This window comes from Scyliorhinus torazame, chromosome 21 (genome assembly GCF_047496885.1).
Source record: "Scyliorhinus torazame isolate Kashiwa2021f chromosome 21, sScyTor2.1, whole genome shotgun sequence".
NCBI classification, from domain to species: domain Eukaryota; kingdom Metazoa; phylum Chordata; class Chondrichthyes; order Carcharhiniformes; family Scyliorhinidae; genus Scyliorhinus; species Scyliorhinus torazame.
In genome coordinates, this window is record NC_092727.1 from 78,969,885 (window position 1) to 78,990,911 (window position 21,027).

The window sequence follows — 21,027 nt, forward strand, 5'->3', positions numbered from 1 at the left end:
TAGAGTGAAGGGCAAGGCTGGTAGAAGTAGGGAACCCTGGATGACTCGAGATATTGAGACTCTGGTCAAAAAGAAGAAGGAGGCATATGACGTACATAAACAACTGGGATCAGGTGGATCCCTTGAAGAGTATAGAGATTGTCGACATAGAGTTAAGAGGGAAATCAGGAGGGCAAAAAGGGGACATGAAATTGCTTTGGCAAATAATGCAAAGGAGAATCCAAAGAGCTTCTACAGATACATAAAGGGAAAAAGAGTAACTAGGGACAGAGTAGGGCCTATTAAGGATCAACAAGGACATCTATGTGCAGAGCCACAAGAGTTGGGTGAGATCCTGAATGAATATTTCTCATCGGTATTCACGGTGGAGAAAGGCATGGCTGTTAGGAAACTAAGGGAAATAAATAGTGATGTCTTAAGAAGTGTGCATATTACAGAGGAGGAGGTGCTGGAAGTCTTAAAACGCATCAAGGTAGATAAATCCCCGGGACCTGATGAAATGTATCCCAGGATGTTGTGGGAGGCTAGGGAGGAAATTGCGGGTCCCCTAACAGAGATATTTGAATCATCGGCAGCCACAGGTGAGGTGCCTGAAGATTGGAGAGTGGCGAATGTTGTGCCCTTGTTTAAGAAGGGCAGCAGGGAAAAGCCTGGGAACTACAGACCGGTGAGCCTAACGTCTGTAGTAGGTAAGTTGCTAGAAGGTATTCTGAGAGACAGGATCTACAAGCATTTAGAGAGGCAAGGACTGATTCGGGGCAGTCAGCATGGCTTTGTGCGTGGAAAATCATGTCTCACAAATTTGATTGAGTTTTTTGAGGGGGTGACCAAGAAGGTAGATGAGGGCAGTGCAGTAGACGTTGTCTACATGGACTTTAGCAAAGCCTTTGACAAGGTACCGCATGGTAGGTTGTTGCAGAAGGTTAAAGCTCACGGGATCCAGGGTGAGGTTGCCAATTGGATTCAAAATTGGCTGGACGACAGAAGACAGAGGGTGGTTGTAGAGGGTTGTTTTTCAAACTGGAGGCCTGTGACCAGTGGTGTGCCTCAGGGATCGGTGCTGGGTCCACTGTTATTTGTGATTTATGTTAATGATTTGGATGAGAATTTAGGAGGCATGGTTAGTAAGTTTGCAGATGACACCAAGATTGGTGGCACAGTGGATAGTGAAGAAGGTTATCTAGGATTGCAACGGGATCTTGATCAATTAGGCCAGTGGGTCGACGAATGGCAGATGGAGTTTAATTTAGATAAATGTGAGGTGATGCATTTTGGCAGATCGAATCAGGCCAGGACCTACTCAGTTAATGGTATGGCGTTGGGGAGAGTTATAGAACAAAGAGATCTAGGAGTACAGGTTCATAGCTCCTTGAAGGTGGAGCCGCAGGTGGACAGGGTGGTGAAGAAGGCATTCGGCATGCTTGGTTTCATTGGTCAGAACATTGAATGCAGGAGTTGGGACGTCTTGTTGAAGTTGTACAAGACATTGGTACGGCCACACTTGGAATACTGTGTGCAGTTCTGATCACCCTATTATAGAAAGGATATTATTAAACTAGAAAGAGTGCAGAAAAGATTTACTAGGATGTTACCAGGACTTGATGGTTCGAGTTATAAGGAGAGGCTGGATAGACTGGGACTTTTTTCCCTGGAGCGTAGGCGGCTTAGGGGTGATCTTATAGAGGTCTATAAAATAATGAGGGGCATAGATAAGGTAGATAGTCAACATCTTTTCCCAAAGGTAGGGGAGTCTAAAACTAGAGGGCATAGGTTTAAGGTGAGAGGGGAGAGATTCAGAAGGGCCCAGAGGGGCAATTTCTTCACTCAGAGGGTAGTGTGTCTGGAATGTTCTGCCAGAGGTAGTAGTAGAGGCGGGTACAATTGTGTCTTTTAAAAAGCATTTAGATAGTTACATGGGTAAGATGGGTATAGAGGGTTATGGGCCAAGTGCGGGCAACTGGGACTAGCTTAATGGTAAAAACTGGGCGGCATGGACTGGTTGGGCCGAAGGGCCTGTTTCCATGCTGTAAACTTCTATGATTCTACTTAGCGGACAATTTGCAGTACCCCGGAACCCCCCATGAGTGTGAAATCATCTCTCCACACCATAACACAGGCCCCTTTATAGCAAAAACACCCCCCAGAAAAATAGGAAATTCATCTCAGAGCCCCCCTCACCCGGACACGTATGAACCCATTAGGATTTATGCGGATGGATCTTACACAGTCTTGGATGGGCAACGCATAACAGGTTGCGGGATCTATGTTGAGGACGCACAGGGACGCGCCCTCGAGGAAATAGCTTTAAAACTACCCGGGCACTTAGGCGCGCAGGGAGCAGACCTCGCGGCCATCGTGTACATAGCAGACCACCCAGATTCCTTCCCCAGCCCAGCAGACATATACTCAGACAGCCTTTATGTCTGTAACAGCCTTACAGAATTTCTGCCCCTGTGGGAAACAAGAGGATTTGTTTCCGCGGGCGGGAAACCCCTCCCCTCAGCCCCATTACTCCGCCATATTTTAGATAAAGCCCAGAACAGGACTTTTGGCATCATAAAAGTCTGCCGCCACCATCGTTCCTCCCCCCCTGGAAATGTAAAAGCCGACGCACTGGCTAAGGCAGGATCCAGGCATGGGTGCTTTTGGAAACCCCCCGAAAGCGCGCCAGTGAGTGCGCCAGTGAGTGCAGTTCAGGGCACGCAGACTAGGATCGAGGATCTAGTAGAGGCCCAGAAGCAGGATAGCGCTCTCACTGAGATTGTGAAAGGGAAGTTTCCAGCCTCCTACGAGAGGTTCAGAAATACACTAACCACACATGACGGTGTGGTGTTAAATGACACCCTTTTTGTAGTTCCTGAGCAGGATAGGAACCAATTGATTTGTTTATTCGATGATGGTCATGGACACCAGGGAATCGATCCCACTACAGCCCACCTCAAACAGCTTTGTTGGTGGCCAAATCTCAAGGAAGATGTAAGCCATTACATTGAGAATTGCCTTATCTGTGCGCAGAACAACCCCGACAGATATGCCAAAAAGGCCCAACTCAGCCACACCCGACCCGTTAACGGCCCCTGGACTAACCTCCAGATTGATTTTATAGGTCCATTGCACCATGATGTTTACCTGAATATCATGACAGTGTTTGTAGGAGTGGATCTGTATGTGATAGTGTTGGGAGAAGTCGATCTGTATGTGATAGTGTTGGTAGGAGTGGATCTGTATGTGATGGTGTTGGTAGGAGTGGATCTGTATGTGATAGTGTTGGTAGAAGTGGATCTGTATGTGATAATGTTGGTAGGAGTGGATCTGTATGTGATAGTATTGATAGGATTGGATCTGTATGTGATAGTGTTGGTAGGAGTGGATCTGTATGTGATAGTGTTGGTAGGAGTAGATCTGTATGTGATAGTGTTGGTAAGAGTGGATCTGTATGTAACAGTGTTGGTAGGAGTGGATCTGTATGTGATGGTGTTGGTAGAAGTGGATCTGTATGTGATAGTGTTGGTAGGAGTGGATCTGTATGTGATAGTGTTGGTAGGAGTGGATCTGTATGTGATAGTGTTGGTAGGAGTGGATCTGTATGTGATGGTGTTGGTAGAAGTGGATCTGTATGTGATAGTGTTGGTAGGAGTGGATCTGTATGTGATAGTGTTGGTAGGAGTGGATCTGTATGTGATAGTGTTGGTAAGAGTGGATCTGTACGTGATAGTGTTGGTAAGAGTGGATCTGTACGTGATAGTGTTGGTAGGAGTGGATCTGTATGTGATAGTGTTGGTAGGAGTGGATCTGTATGTGATAGTGTTGGTAGGAGTGGATCTGTATGTGATAGTTTTGGTAGGAGTGGATCTGTTTGTGATAGTGTTGGTAGGAGTGGATCTGTATGCGATAGTGTTGGTAGAAGTGGATCTGTATGTGATAGTGTTGGTAGGTGTGGATCTGTAGGTGATAGTGTTGGTAGGTGTGGATCTGTATGTGATAGTGTTGGGAGGAGTGGATCTGTATGTGATAGTGTTGGTAGGTGTGGATCTGTATGTGATAGTGTTGGGAGAAGTGGATCTGTATGTGATAGTGTTGGTAGGTGTGGATCTGTATGTGATAGTGTTGGTAGGTGTGGATCTGTATGTGATAGTGTTGGGAGGAGTGGATCTGTATGTGATAGTGTTGGTAGGTGTGGATCTGTATGTGATAGTGTTGGGAGGAGTGGATTTGTATGTGATAGTGTTGGTAGGAGTGGATCTGTATGTGAGTGTTGGCAGGAGTGACCACCGCACAGTACTTGAGATGAAGTCCTGTGTTCCTGCTTCCAGGAATGGGATATATTCAGAATAGATCTAGCAACTCAAAACTGGCATCCATGAGATGCCATCAGCAGCAACAGAATTGTATTCAACCACAATCTGCAACCTCATAGCCCAGCATATCCCCCACTCTTCCATTACCATCAAGTTAGGGGGTCAGCCCTGGTTCAATGAAGAGTGCAGGAGTACACACCTAAGGTTTCAACCTGGTGAAGCTACAACACAGGACCACTTGCATACCAGACACCATACACAGCATGCAATAGGCAGAGCTAAGCGATCCCACAACTAACATACAAGATCTAAGCTCTGCAGGCCTGCCACATCCAGCCGTGAATGGTGGTGGACAATTAAAAACTCACTGGAGGAGGAGTCTCCACAAATATCCCCATCCTCAATGATGGGGGATCCCAGCATATTTGTGCAAAAGATAAGGCTGAGTCACTTTCTATAATCTTCAGCCAGAAGTGCCGAGTGGATGATCCTCCTCTGGAGGCCCCCTACATCAGAGGTCAGTCTTCAACCAATTCAATTCACTTTATGGGATATCAAGAAATATCTGAAGGCACTGGATACTTCAAAAGCAATGGGCGCTGACAATGTGCTGGCAATAGTATGGAACTTGCCGCACCCCTTGCCAAACTGTTCCAGTACAGCTACAACATTGGTATCTACCCGGCAACGTGGATAACTGCTCAGGTATGTCCTTACTCAAAACGCAGGATAAATTCAACCCAGCCAATTACCGCCCCATCAGTCTATTCTCAATCATCAGCAACATTAACCCGCTCACTGATGCTCAGTTGAGGTGCAAAGACAATTGTGGGTCCAGCTACACAGATAGTTAAAAGTACCAATGGCAGCGCAATGGCAATGGGCAGCACGGTAGCATTGTGGATAGCACAATTGCTTCACAGCTCCAGGGTCCCAGGTTCGATTCCGGCTTGGGTCACTGTCTGTGCGGAGTCTGCACGTCCTCCTCGTGTGTGCGTGGGTTTCTTCCGGGTACTCCGGTTTCCTCCCACAGTCCAAAGATGTGCAGGTTAGGTGGATTGGCCATGATAAATTGCCCTTAGTGTCCAAAATTGCCCTTAGTGTTGGGTGGGGTTGTTGGGTTGTGGGGATAGGGTGGAGGTGTTGGCCTTGGGTGGGGTGCTCTTTCCAAGAGCCGGTGCAAACTCGATGGGCCGGGTGGCCTCTTTCTGCACTGTAAATTCTATGATAATCTATGATTAATCTAGGACAAAGGTTCGGCACAACATCGTGGGCCGAAGGGCCTGTTCTGTGCTGTATTTTTCTATGTTCTATGTTCTAATGGTCAGGTACAGAAAATAATCAAAAAGGGGAATGGAATACTGGCCTTTACACAAGGCCTAGAATACAAGGGGCTAGTAGTCAGACCACTCTGAAGTATTATCTCCAATTATGGTCATGAGGATATATTGACCTTGAAGGGAGGCAGTGTAGATTTACAAGAACGGGTGGGGAACAGAGGGAAGTAGATCCTTGGAAAATAGAAGACAGGTTTAGATAAAGGATCTGGATCGGCGCAGGCTGGGAGGGCCGAAGGGCCTGTTCCTGTGCTGTAATTTTCTTTGTTCTTGTTTCTTTGTTCTTCTTGAAAGAATTATACCTGGACTCCAAACATTGACTCACAAGGCAAGGTTCCACAATCCAGGATTGTATTCCCTGGAATTTAGACACTAAAAGAGTGGTTTGACCAACATTTCTAAGAGGTTAAGAGTAACAGATAGGGTCGATAGAGAGCAACTATTTCCGCTGGTTGGGGAAGTCTAAGACTAAGGCTGGGATTTCCAGGTCAATTGTTAATGCTAACTGTGAAGTGCAGCGTAACTGAGCGTTATTGACATGCCCCAGCTATGGATTACTCATTCTCAGACTTTGGGAAATTTAGGCTTTAATCAGCTTCAGGCTCAGAGGTTTATCCGCTATAAACCAAGAAATTTTGATCATATTTTAGCCTTAGTCCTTCTAAAAATATCTCAATGGTCGGCCTTGCCTGCCTGATTCTCCAGAGTTGGGATGGGAGGATTGACGGGTGATTTACCTTCTTGAGGGGAAAGTGAATGAAATTGATAGGCCTGAAGGCTAACAGTGGTTAAGTGATGTGGGGTTGGCTGTGGAACTGTTCAGTAGACGTGCCACAATTAGGATGCTGTGGAGAGCGGGGGCAAATTCAGGGCAGGGCAGGCCTAAGCCTTCTTCCTGTGGAGCTCTCATGCCTCTCAGCCCCGACAAGTAAAGTGAAAGAAAACAATATTTTTGTCTTTTCTCTGGCCATGATGTATTCCTACATTGGGTTGGGCCTGGTGGAAAATTCAGCCTCAATTCCCACTCAGGCCTCCTGTTAAAATTGCAATCAGGACCAGGTGACATCATCGCGAACCAAAGCACTTACCTGATGGATCCTGGCAGGTACCCCTGAGTATGTTAAAGTGCTTTTGGTTTCTGTCATTATACATCACAGTTTTATTGCAATCACAATTCATGTTGAGTCGGAAACATTAGGGACCTTCAAGCAGCTATTGGATAGGTACATGGATTACGGTAAAATTATATAGTGTAGATTTATTTGTTATTAAGGGCAGCACGATAGCATTGTGGATAGCACAATTGCTTCACAGCTCCAGGGTCCCAGGTTTGATTCCGGCTTGGGTCACTGTCTGTGCGGAGTCTGCACATCCTCCCCGCGTGTGCGTGGGTTTCCTCCGGGTGCTCCGGTTTCCTCCCACAGTCCTTAGATGCAGGTTAGGTGGATTGGCCATGATAAATTGCCCTTAGTGTCCAAATTGCCCTTGGTGTTGGGTGGAGATGTTGAGTTTGGGTAGGGTGCTCTTTCCAAGAGCCGGTGCAGACTCAAAGGGCCGAATGGCCTCCTTCTGCCCTGTAAATTCAATGATAATCTATGATTAATCTAGGACAAAGGTTCGGCACAACATCGTGGGCCGAAGGGCCTGTTCTGTGCTGTATTTTCTATGTTCTATGTTCTATGAGGCCAAATATAATGCTGAGAAATATTAAACTGGGTTTTGAAAGAATTAATTTGGTCCAGTAACTATGGAGACTGATGAGACCTGGTTTAGTCTAATGGATCATTTTGATCTTATTTCTTTATCTTGAACTTTAGTTAGTTATTGTTAGAAATGTAGTTCCTACTTTGAGAGCCATTAATTCATTATAACATTAAAGGATAAAGTGAGTTATTAAAAATGGTGGCAGAGAATTCAATGTTGGAAATTAGACATCTTCAATCGTGGAGCTGGAACAATTGGTCTGAGCGTTTATTAAATGATGCATTGCTGTGAATTGTGGAGCAGTTAAGAGATTTAGGGATATACATATAGAAACCACCAAAAGGTGCAAAAATTATTCATAAAAAGGAAAATGGAATGTTAGCCTTCACTTAAGTGGACTATGAGTTCTTGGGACAGAAATAGTTATATATTCAAACAGAGACATTTAGAATTAAAACTGCAATATCTGGTAAACATGGATACTGCGTTATTTATTATTCCCTTCTTAGCCCACTCCCTCTGCTGGTACATGTGTGTGTGGCCTCAAGTTAACAAAATGCACAATGCAATTTTCAATACACTACATGGGCTGGAATTACAAAGGGGTGGTCTGCCAACATATAGAGATTTGAATATACTATATCTAGAGCACCGTCCACAGGTCAGGTTTCTGCAGCTCAGGATGGAGTGGAGGGAACGCAGATTCACCAGAATGAAACTGGGGCTAAAATTGTTAAATTGTGCAGTAAGGTTGCATAGGCATTTACACCCTCGAGTACAGAAGATTGATTGAGGTGCTTAAAATGATTAAAGAACTTGTTAGGGTTTAGAGAGAAACTATTTTAACTGGGAAGAAGTTCAGAAAAAGAGGGCATGACTTTAAAATTAGAGGTAGGTCATTCAGGGGTGATGTGAGGAAGCACTTCTTCAGACAAAGGCCAGTGGAAATTCGGACCCCCCCGCCCCCCAACCCCGGATTAGTTATAAATAAATCATTTATTGAAATATTTACCACTTACAACTTTTTTTAAAGTGCTTGTTGCCTGTGAGCCTGTGCTCCAGACTTGGACAGCACCTCAATCAGACAGAAACTGCAGTCACAAGTATCCCAATAACCCAGCCATGGACTGCCACAGCTATCGCCAGGTCCATCAGGGTACCCAGCCTTGCATTACATACCACAATGCACTCTTGTGACATGAGCTTTGACAAAGAGTCATTGGACTAGAAACATTAGCTCTTTTCTCTCCCTACAGATGCTGCCAGACCTGCTGAGATTTTCCAGCATTTTCTCTTTCGTTTCAGATTCCAGCATCTGCAATAATTTTATTATAAAATGTAATGTATTGCTCTGACCAGCAGATTTCCAGCTGAAATTACAATCAGCACCGACACGACAGTATAATCCAAAGACCCTGTATTGTTTCATCCTTCAATCCTCAATGGGATACCCAAAGAAAGAGACTCATCAGAAATATTTAAATCACCTGCACACACTGTGCCCAATATTGAATTGCACAGTGAATTAAAGCGGCTTCGGTGTGAATTAAGAACAGCACATATGTTATAACAGTGGAAGGTCTGCTGTAAATTTGTACAATCTAATCTCCCGGAATCTGTGCCTTTCAAAGCAGAGTTCCCTCTACTTCCTCCCACTCTGCACAATTCACACACACTTGTTTGGTGCCCTGGCTCAGCCCAAACTGCAGTGCTATCTTCACTCTAAGTGACTCCTCGTTACAGCCAGATAACCAGCGTGTAAACTCACACTGTACATTCTGGATTCACCCCCTCCGACTGATTTACATCAGCAGCAGCTTCGTCCATAGCAATGCAGACGGCCAATCCAGCTATGGACATGTGGACGAGAGAAGACAATCAGAGAGATTAAATACTCACCACCAACTCAGTGAAGAATCATGAGGACGAATCCTGGAGTCAAAGGACTGGGTGGGAAAATTGGGACTCTTCAATCTTCACACAAAAGATACTGAAAGCTGTTGAGGCTGGGGACCACTTGAACAGCTCAAAACTGAGGAATATGAATAAGAGGCGAGTTGAATGGCAGAAGAGGCTCAAGGGGTTGGCTGGTCCTCCTGTTCCTACAAAAGGAGCTAATGAGGAGCTATATCACAGAGATAGATGAAGATACCAGGTGAGTCAGAACAATATAATTCAGGAGCAGTTAAAAGTTAAACTACAACTGCAGGCAACTGAGCCTCAGACAAGCAGAGAAAAGGCAAGTTTAGGACTAATGTGAGAAAATGTTTCTTCACAAATTGAGTAATATCTGGATTGGGGCCTGGGTGACATGTAGTCATTTAGAGATGGGGAAGGGTAGGGGGAAAGGTTCTGGAGTTTCTGTGGAATGATGAAATGATCCAATAGCCTCATTTGTTTGTAGTTATTGTTATGGATTGTGGGGGGGGGGGGGGGGGGGAAGAGATAATTTAAAGAGCACTCACCTCTCCTCTCACCAGCCAGCTGTAAACAGATGATTTGTTTCCCTCATTATAAACAGCGGTGTATTTTCCCAACCGCTTGGTTTTGTCTAGTAATACGCCCACAGCAAAATCGAGATCGGATTAATTCAAAGGGTCAGTTTATTTGCACACATTCAAACCAGGCAAGGGTGTTTGCAATGTCGCCTCCACACTCAGAATGTAAATAGAGTGTGAAGAATGTAGGACATTTTTATATATATTTTGTGTCTGTCGCAGTAATGCTATTAAAATAATTTAGGTTAAGGTATCTATATATCTGCTAAAGCTGTACTTAAGCCAGACAGGCTATGATGTCACTCATGAGAGGGGCTGAGTCTGGTTTTGAATTTGTGTTTAGCCCTGCCCCATGTCTATTTTTAGTTTCATTTTAAGAGTTTTGCTCTGGATTCTGAGAAAAGGTGTGTTTCTCAGACTGACTTCTGAAAGCTTCACTCCCAAGGACTTGTGTACAAATCTGTAAGCCATTTTGTGCTAACTTTATTAATAAGTAGCATTTGAACTGTGTGTGTTGATTTTGCTTAATTAAAATTTTAGAGGTAGATGGGAAAATAAGTTCAAAGACATTTTGTTCTGGAACTATTTAACTGTTAATTGAAAAGCTGTTTTTTCCTTAGATGTTGATGGGATTGATCTGTGTTAATAATAAACTTTGGTTTAATCTAAAAGATCCCTAGTTGTCAGTGGAATCACTCCTGGGGTGAAGTATCCTTTCCTCACAGTTTACAAATTGAAAAATTGTTGAGGTCTCGTCCAGTTTCTTAATATAAATTGGGGTCTGGTGCGGGTACCACAACAAGAGGGATAGAGAAAGTATTGTTTTACAATACAAACTGTAGAGATATGTGTAGTGGATGCAGGGACAGTGAGTAAATTAAAGGAGGAGTTAGACAGATTTTTAATTGGTAATGGGTTGAAGGGTTATGGAGAACGGGCAGGACAGTGCAGTTGAGGCCAGGATGGGGACAGCCATGATCACATTGAGACTTTTTAGGCTTGGGAGGCTAAATTGCCCATTCCCGCTCCTAGGTCATGTGTTCTAGGGAGGAGGTGCTCTGGCTGATTTTGCAATCCAGCTCTTGGCCTGTAACATTGTTGATGGTAGCCATGATGTGGGGATGCCGGCGTTGGACTGGGGTGAGCACAGTAAGAAGTCTTACAACACCAGGTTAAAGTCCAACAGGTTTGTTTCGAACCACTAGCTTTTGGAGCACTGCTCCTTCCTCAGATGAATGAGGAATGAATTCACCTGAGGAAAGAGTAGTGCTCCGAAAACTATTGATTCAAAACAAACCTGTTGAACTTTGACCTTGTGTTGTAAGACGTCTTACATTGTAGGTAGCAGATGAGGAACATATCAGCCATGATAGAATGGTAGGACAGACTCGATGGGCCAAATAGCCTAATTCTGCTCCCATATTTTATGAACCTCTAACTAAATATCATTTCATGTGAGTTCCGAAGTCCAGAATCACAGTCAATGATGTATTCCTTCACGGAACTTGGTGCACTGAAAAACAATCGTGTATAATTCCCTTTTCTCTTCACATGATGAGATAGGCATGTAGAGATGAATCAATCTTGTAAGTGGCAGCACAGACTTCCAACAGAAGTAGTGTAGATGGGGACTAGGTATTTCATCTGGCCTGAGCTTCCTGTCTGTGAGGCTGCTAGTTAGATGTTAAACAGCACACGGTGATTTTCAATTCAGCAAGACAATATTACTTGTTCCACAAGCCAGAGGCCCATGTCACATGACTCCCCCACCTCTCCACCATCCTTGGCAAAGGATATGTATCCATTGTCTGGATTCTAAGGACTTAAATATCTCAACCATAAGGAATTGAAACAAAGGTTGTATGGCCTTTATTTTAGTAGATCGTCCATCTCCTTCTGGCCAGCCTGGATTATTAAATGCATGTGGCCTTTGTATAGTTATCATTGAAGTGGATTTGTACAGTTCCCAGGGAGAGGGGGGAATGGGGTTCATAGAGTCTTACAGTGCAGAACGAGGACAATCAGCCCACTGTGTCTGTGCCAGACACCAAGCACCGATCTATTCTAATCCCATTTTCCTGCACTTGGTCCATAGCCTTGTATGCTATGGCATTTCAAGTGTTCATCTAAACGCTCCTTAAATGTTGTGTGTGTTCCCGTCTCAACCCTCTTTCGGGCAGTGAGTTCCAGATTCCGACTACCCTCTGGGCGAAAAAGCTTTGCCTCAAATACTCTCTAAATCTGCCACCTGGTTCTTGACCCCTCCAACAAGGGAAAAGTGACTTCCGATCTACCCTATCTATTTCCCTTATAATTTTGTACACCTTGATCAGGTCTCCACTCAGCCTTCTCTGCTCTAAGGAAAACAACCCCAGCTAACCAACCTCCCCTCATAGCTGAAACGCTCCAGTCCAGGCAGCATCCTGGTGAATCCCCTCTGCGCCCTTAGTCCAATCACATCCTTCCTATAATGTGGCACACAGTACTCTGGCTGTAACCTAATTAGCATTTTATACAGCTCCATCATGACCTCCTTGCTCTTATAGTTTATATCTCAGCTAATCAAAGTATCCCATATGACTTCTTAATCACCTTATGCACCTGCCTGCTGCCTTCAGGAATCTTTGGACATGAGCTCCAAGGTCCTTCTCGTTCTCTGTACTTCCTAATGTCTTACCATTCATTATGTAATCCCTCACCTTGTTAGTCCTCCCAAAATGCATTACCTCATACATTTAAGGGTTAAATTCCCTTTGCCACTGTTCTGTCCATCTAACCAGCCAGTCTATATCATCCTGTAATCGAAGGCTTTCCTCCTCGCTATTTACCACATCACCAATTTTTGCGACTTCTGCGAACTTACTGATAATACTTCCAACTTTCATGTCTAGATCATTAATGTACACTACAATAATAACAATAATCTTTATAAGTGTCACAAGTAGGCTTACATTAACACTGCAATGAAGTTACTGTGAAAATCCCCTCGTCGCCACACTCCGGCGCCTGTTCGGGTACACTGAGGGAGAATTCAGAATGTCCAATTCATCTGACAAGCACGTCTTTAGGGACCTGTGGGAAGAAACCGGAGCATCCGAGAGAAAGCCCACAGAGACACTGGGAGAACGTGCAGACTCCGCACAGACAGTGACCCAAGATGGGAATCAAACTCAGTCCCTGGTGCTGTGAGGCAACAGTGCTAACCACTGTGCTACCATGCTGAAACTCAGCACCAATCCCTGAGGTACACCACTGGGCACAGGCTTGCAGTCACAAGAACAACCTTCGACCAACACCCTCTGTCTCCTGCCACTAAGCCAAATTTGAATCCAATTTGCTAGATTGCCCTGGATCCCATGGGCTCTTCCCTTCTTGATCAGTCTCCCACGCGGGACTTTGTCAAAACCCTTTCTTTGTTTTAAAATATTTTATTGAAGTTTCTCATTTTAACAAATAACACAACAAAACCACAGGAACGGTACAGCTCAGCACAAAAAGAAGTCTCAGCATATATAAATACAAAGGAAAACAGGAGAACAGCACTATAATTGGCTCAGTACAATCATTGGACATAACTTGATGCCTCCATACACACCACCAGAGAACAGGGTAGAGAAGGATAAAGTCATAAAGACATGGGAAAATGGTGCACCCCTTCCCACGCGGCAATTTCTCACAATGACCACGAGAGTTCAGGATAAATTGTCCGTGCCATATTCGGGGGTGTACCACATATCTCCCTCAGCCGCCGCAACACCACATGACACACTGCAACATCGACTCCTCAGATAGCAGACCCATCTGTGCCCCTGCAGGAGCCAATCACAGATTCTTAAACCCCACCACAACAAAAATAGAAAAATATTAAGAAAATATGCAAGAATCCCAATTCTAAAGGGATGTTTCACACATACAACACAACACCACATAACCTCAACTCAGGCACAGTACAGTATGAAAATGAAAAATGAAAATGAAAATTGCTTATTGTAGAAGTAGGCTTCAAATGAAGTTACTGTGAAAAGCCCCTAGTCGCCACATTCCGGCGCCTGTTCGGGGAGGCTGGCACGGGAATTGAACCGTTCTGCTGGCCTGCCTTGGTCTGCTTTCAAAACCAGCGATTTAGCCCAGTGTGCTAAACCAGCCCCTGTATGATCATCAATTCACATATTTATATAGAGACCAGCAGCGAAAGATTAGGGTCTTTAGGGTCAGTGTCTTTAGCATGTCCCATCACACTAAACGAGACAGGATAAAAAAAGGGGAGAGCTACCAGGAGCAAAAGATCTCAGGATAAAAGTGGCCCGAGATACAAGCCAAGGTCCATATTCCTGTGGCGCATACCCCCAACCAAGGATGATAAGGGAACTTTCCAACCATAGGTGCAACAGGATATCAGCCACAGTACAGAACCTAGCCTGGCACCACTACTCATAAGTCAATAAACCAAGGATATTCAAGCACATTAAAAAACTCAGCCTCTCAGGATGTCCCTAATAGGTGCCTTTGAGAAGGGACGTTTCAAGCATAAGGGGGCAACAGGATACCAATCACAGCACCAGACCTAGCCTAGTCCCGTACACTTGGAGATACAGGAGTCAGTATCCACAGGACACACAGCACCCACCAGCCAGCTGGCCCTGGTTCTCACTGACCGCACCTAGGGCAGCGCACTAACCCCACCAATATCAGAAAAATCACATCAATTTTGACCGAGGAGACCCCACCACTGAAGAGACGGAGAATCGTCAAGACACCCAAAACTTTGGTGCCTTGGTGGTGACTTTTAGACAAAGACTAGCACTGTATGCCATTGGAAGAAGGCAGCACAATGGCAGAGTGGTTAGTACTGCTGCCTCACCACTCCAGGGATCCAGGTTCAATTCCAGCCTCAGGTGACTGTGTGGAGTTTGCACATTCTCCCCGTGTCTGCGTGGGCTTAGTGCGGGAGCTCCAGTTTCCTCCCACAGTCCAAAGATGTGCAGGGTAGATGGATTGGTCATGCTAAATTGCATATAGTTAAAGGTTAGGTGGGGTTATGGGGTGACAGAGATAGGGTGGGGGAGTGGGTCCTGCCATCCATCTGCACACCAACCATCCACCCATCACCCCAATGTGGCTCCACTCTTCTTCTCTATAAACGAGATAAGGGGTGTCTAAAGTGCACTCCCTTCTCATGAATGCAAGGATTAAAGCACTAATAAAAACATTAATAAAAAGGGGAAAGACGGTGTACAAATCACAATCACTTGACCGATTCAAATCAAGATTATGAAAGCATAGCAGCCAATTTTCAAACTCAGTTGGGAACTCACCTCCCACTCCTCGCAAGAGACTGGGCTCACGAACACTCCTTGTCCAACCCCTGCTCCCCGAGTCGGCCAGGATGGGTGACACACCATGGGAGATTGCTCTATCAAACAACAGGTTCTCTCGCGTGCTTCCACTATTCTTTCAAAGATACTTCACAGTTCACCAAAATGAGCACCAAAGGCCTGCACCATGGAACCGAGTTCATCATCCAAATCATCATTCACAATGGCAGCCATCATCCTGATGCAGACAGCACCACCGAGGCATGGCCAGCTCACCAGCAAAACCGCCCCTGCAAGCTGGACCCCAGCCATCTCCAACCGCCTCCATCAATTGAGGATTCTATCTGATGTAACGCGGTTCCTCGTCACCAAACTCCAACCAGGATCATCCAAGGACATAGTGCAAAACATATATCCCCAAAAAAGATAATTATAGAATGCGCAATAAGAGAAAATAAAGGATTAAAAGATGCGTAGAGCCAGTGCTCATGTAAATGCAGTCACTACCGCACTAAGATCACATGACCCCCTCAAGATCCTTTCTGAATGCATGTAGACTACATCAACTGCACTGCCTTCACCTCCCCAAAAAGTTTAATCAAATTTGTTAGACATGATCTCCCCCTGACAAAGCTATGCTGACTATCCTTGATTCATCCTGATTTCCCCAAGCAGAAATTAATTCTGTCCCTCCAATAATTTCCCTACTCACTGGCCTGTAAAGTCCTGGTTTATCCCTACTTCCCTTCTTGAATAATGGTTCCACAATAGCTCTCCTCCAGTCATCTGCTACCTCTCCTGTGGCCAGAGAGGATATGAAAATTAGCATCACAGGCCCTAAAATTTCCCCCCGTGCCTCACACAGCAGCCGGGATACATCTCATCTGGGCCTGGGGATTTATCCACTTTTAGCCCCTCTAAAATCGCTAATACCTCCTCCCTCCTAATGCTAATTTGTTCAATTATATCACAGCCCACCTCCCTGATTTCTGTACCTACATCGTCCTTCATAGTAAACACAGATACAAAAAACTCAGTTAAAACCTCACCAACATCATCCTGTTCCATACGCGGATTGCCACTTTACTTCCTAATGGGCCCTTCGCTTTCCCTGGTTATCCTCTTGCTCTCAACATACTCATAAAACACTTTAGGATTTTCCTTTATTTTGTTCGCCAGTGCTTTTTCATGTCCTACATCGCCCTCCTAATTTATTTGGAAGTACCCCCTACACTTTCTATACTCCTCCAGGACTTCCACTGTTTTGAGCCCCCTGCATCTGCATAAGCCTCCTTTTATTTCCTTAACCAATCCTGTTTATCCTTTGACATGCAGGGTTCTCTGGACTTGTTGGGTCCACCCTTTACATTTACGGGAACATGTTGGCCCTGTACATTCTCTGTTTTCTTTTTGATTTGCCCATCCCTGGCTCCTCAGAGATAATGAGGTGTGGGTTTTCCCGACAGTACAAAGTGGCTCCTTTGGTTTGGGGTGTGTCGGGGTGGGGTGGTCACAGGCAGATAGAGGTTCTGCCATTTTCAAGGTCTTTGTTCAGTTTGGATAACTTTTGAACCATCAAAGAGCAGGTCCACATATATTTCACAAAAATATATAGGGTGAAGTCTTAGTCCATCACATTTTCTTTGTGATCATTGATTAAAGGTGACTTTCTGCAAGTTTACACATCACTGATTCAATACTCAGTCAGTGACACCGTGTGCCCTCTCTCCTGTTGCCGCACATTTATGCCAGTGACTGAATGCTGCAAACACATGGCCCTGGTAGCAAGGTTCTCTGTATCTATAACCAAGGCAACTATCTGTCCTCTTAGCTGCACTTAAAAGACCCCACTGCACTATCTTGAAGAGGAGCTTGGGCATTATCTGCGATGCGCTAGTCAAAATCTACTCTGCAACAAACGTCAATTGAAAAATAACAAATGACCCGATCATTATTACAGTGCTGTTTGTGGGCACTTGCTGTGAGCAAATTGGTTGCCACATTTCCCACATTACAGCTGGAACTACAGGCTGGATTTTCTGATTGCCCAGCCACATGTTTCTCATGGTGCACAAGATTCTGTCTTACCGCTGTTTGTCAATGGGATATCCATTGAAGCCACCCCACGCCGCCGGGAAACCTGTGCAGGGGGGGTGCGCTGCCAGCGGCAAAAGTGAATCGCAACGTCCGGAGAATTCCGGCCTACATTTCAAGGGTCAAGGGCCATCTCTGTAGATGCTCCCAGACCTGCCGAGTTAATCCAGCAGTTTCTGTAAGAATACGTCCTCGGCTGTGAAATCCAGAGGTCACAAAAGACAGGAGAAGAATGCAAAGACTTTTCCACCTCGACGACTTGCTAAGGCATCCTATCCACCCACCTTTAAAAAAAAGGCAGGAAGTTACTCCCGGGAAAGATGTGTCACCTGACTCACATCCGTAGAATAACTTCATGGAACAACTTGCGAAAACATTCTGCACCCAGTCTCATGATTTAAAAAAATAAATAATACAAGACATCAAGAGGATTTTGTGGTCACTGACATTATAGTGTTTCAGTCCCAATAAATAAGCACCACACGGATCAAGACAGCAAGAGGTTTTTGCAAGGTTGCATTTAAAATGCTGTTTCAATACTGAGACGGATTTTTGATCCACAAGGGAGTCAAGGGTTATCGGAGCCAGGCGCAATGTGAGTTGAGGCCACAATCAGATCAGCCATGATCTTAACGAATAGCGGAGTAAGCTAGAGGGGCCAAATGGCCTACCACTGCTCCTAATTCGTCAAATTTAGAAGTGCAAAGCAAAACGACTCCTGGAGAAAATAATGCTCCTATTCCCAACTCTTCCTCAGTCTGCTACAAGCTGCAGGCCCCACGCGCACACTGCAGATGCACAGGGGTCAATGAATCCAATCGAACAAGAAACCTGCAGCTGTACAGAATGCACACAGGTTGGCCTTCACTGCCCAAACATTACCCACCACTTGCCTTGGGTACTTCACTGGGGCATTGGCATTTCCCCACCCCCGAACCTCCTCACCCCTTTTAAAGAGCAGAGTTTGATGGGTGATGTGCAGGGGGCTGGGAGGCATCTCTCTCAATAAGCCAGACTTTTTAAATAAAAGGCTGGCTTCATCATGAAAACACCTTCTGCACAAGCCCCCTTCCAACAGTTTGATATCTTGCATTAAAGGAAAAGCAGAGAGACAGAGAGAGGAGGGGAAGCGAGTCTTCCCCTCCCCCCATCACAAAAATAGTCACATCTGTTTTCACTCAGTTCGGGACATTCCTTCTGCTACATCCAGCCATTAAACTCATTTTATTTCACAGAATTAAGTGTGCTGCTTCAGTAAATGCGAATTAAAGGCATCACATGGTTCACTCTGCTCTCTGAAATGAGGGCGGCAATGAATGTTTTACATAAAAAAAGAGAAAGTTTGCTGTCCATCCACTTTGTGTGTGTGTGTGTGTGTGTGGCAGGCGGGTAGTTAAAAGTCTTCAATGAAAGAAGGAGGCTCCCCCCAACACACACTCGTTTCTTACCTGGAGTGGCACAGGGCAACCCGGCGAGGAGGAGGAGGCAGAGAGCGTTCAGCCCGGCCAGGGGAACTTGGCAGCGGGTCCCGGTGCCCATGGCTAGTGGGGAGGGACAACAAGAGGCCGGGGTTTGGGAGACTCACAGGCGGCGGTCCGATCCGAGCGAAAGCCCCGTCTGTCTCCGAATGACTGAGAGTGGGGAAGAGGCGAGACTCTGCGCGCGTCAGCACCAACCCCGCAGAGTCAGAGCGCCGCTCCACAACCCCCCTGACAGACACCCTGCCCCTGCCCCAGCTCAGCACCAACTACATCCCCTGCAACCCCCTCAACAGAATAAACTCACATCTCACATCATTTGCACTCTTTCAACATTTGATTTTTTTATAAAGTTGCATTTACAGGAAGAAAATCAGTTTTCAACAAGGATGAATAAGTTTACAGCTCTTTGAGCTGAAGTTTCAGACAAACAGTAACTGGATAAGACCAATTTGTACATTCTCAGTCCCCTATAGTTTGTAATGGAGCTACGGGCACGCACCTCTTTTTCCTGGCAGTGTTTTTTTTAAAATATTTTTCTTCAGCAGATTTTCATTTTATGTACTAAACATATTAATAATAATCTTTATTGTCACAAGTAGGCTTGCATTAAAACTGCAATGAAGTTACTGTGAAAAGTCCCTAGTCGCCACATTCAGAACATACTGAACAAGAGAGACATGCTATCAAAGCTTCTCATCCAGCGCTCAACAGGGCAGTCACAATAATACCAAATCTCAAAGGGAATAACAATTTCTACTGCAAGGGAGGAGAGGGCTGAATTGTTGGCAAGTGGACTATGGCTGGTGTAGGTGTTGCCATGGAGAATGCACCAGGGAACAGTTAACTGCCAAGCTTTTGATTAAATTCAAACCAGGCAGGGTTGACCCTGTTTGGTCAAGGATTGTCATGGGGAATGAACCAAGGAAGGCTGACCCTCAAGCTTTTGTTCAGTTGAAAAGGCTCAAGGTATGGGCAGCGCTTTGCGTGTGAGTATATGTAGCTGCTAGCAAGTGTAAGTAAGCCCCACTGCAATCTTGACTGATCATCCAGAACTATTTTCATCCTTATCCTGCCTCATCTCTGTCCCTGCTTCTGCTATACCTCCTGTTCTATACCCGTTATATCACATTGTAGCAGTAACCGCATCTGAGTATGACCTGAGTATGTCCCCTTGCCAGATAACATTCAAATAATGGCTAGTAGGTACTCCTAATTCATATCATACAATCAGTATAATACATCAGTACCAAACTTGCTTCCTCTATCAACCAACGTGAGGTGACCTGCATATGTTTCCCAACATATAAATATGTTAGATGTGGGAATGTTTTCTTAAAAGATCTTTACACTTTGGAAAAGTTACCAGCAGATGTAATTCCACATGATTGTTTCTTGTTGAGAACTTTTTGTGGAATATCTTACCAAAAGTTTTTCTGGAAATATAAGTTGATATTGAAGGTACCTTTGTTCACAAACCTGGTAACCTCCTCAAAATATCAAATCAAATTTGTAAGACACAATCTTTGTTTCCTGAAGCCAATTATCCTGGAGATGGCTGTCTTTGTCTAAGTCATCACATGGTTCAGGGGTTCTCAATCCAAGCTCTGCAAGAAGGTATGAAGGTGCTCACCAATGTGTCATACTAACAACATATGGCTGGGCCCATTTCTCAAATTGACACATCCCCAGAGTGCTCATGTGGCACAATGAAGTCACTGGATTGGGGATGGTGATTGGAAACAGACAGCTGCAGTGCAGTTTGAAAAAGGCAAATCTTTATAAAGCAGCACACAGAAGTGAAGAACACAACTGGAAACAGACAGCAACATGTGATGATAGTCCGAGCAATTCACCTGGAGCCAATAAAGCCGAGACTTCGAGACAAGTCTCAGTGCTCCTCTTATGCGGGTGGTGATGTTGATGGATGAGATGTATCTTGGCCCTTGCCCTGCATTCCACAGATGCAACCTCTGCCTTCTCCCATTGAGGCTATAGGTGGTTCAATGGCTTAATTGATCTGTGTTTAATTATGTTAATCTGTTCACTGATCTATGTTCACTGTATGTGATTGCTTAAACCTGCAGGTAGAGCGATAAAGCTCGTGTCCCTGACACTATTCAGAAGGTTCCCGAATCTGTGCTGAGACCATGTGTAAAAATCCTGTAATTGCTGCGATATTTTAAAGTACTGTAAATTTACCTGTTGGTGACTTAGAACTAGTGTTATCTCTACATTCACCCAAGATAAATCAGATATATAAGATATACAGAAAACCAGCAAATACATAACAATAGGCAGTA

The 21,027-nt window shown here is 44.9% G+C and overlaps 1 protein-coding gene across 3 annotated transcripts in view; it reads right to left on the reverse strand.

The window, feature by feature from the left end:
• Positions 1-18,890, reverse strand: part of mrc2 (mannose receptor, C-type 2) — a 603,955-nt gene extending 585,065 nt beyond the window's left edge. Inside the window, exon 1 of one of the 3 annotated variants that reach the window (XM_072486972.1) lies at positions 18,695-18,890. In XM_072486972.1, the coding sequence (XP_072343073.1) occupies positions 18,695-18,785 (91 nt within the window). In that variant the 5' untranslated portion in view covers positions 18,786-18,890. Of the gene's footprint in view, positions 1-17,240; positions 17,281-18,694 lie in introns of those variants that run through there. The other 2 variants (XM_072486974.1, XM_072486973.1) reach the window with 2 other exon arrangements.
• Between the last annotated feature and the right edge of the window lie 2,137 nt (positions 18,891-21,027).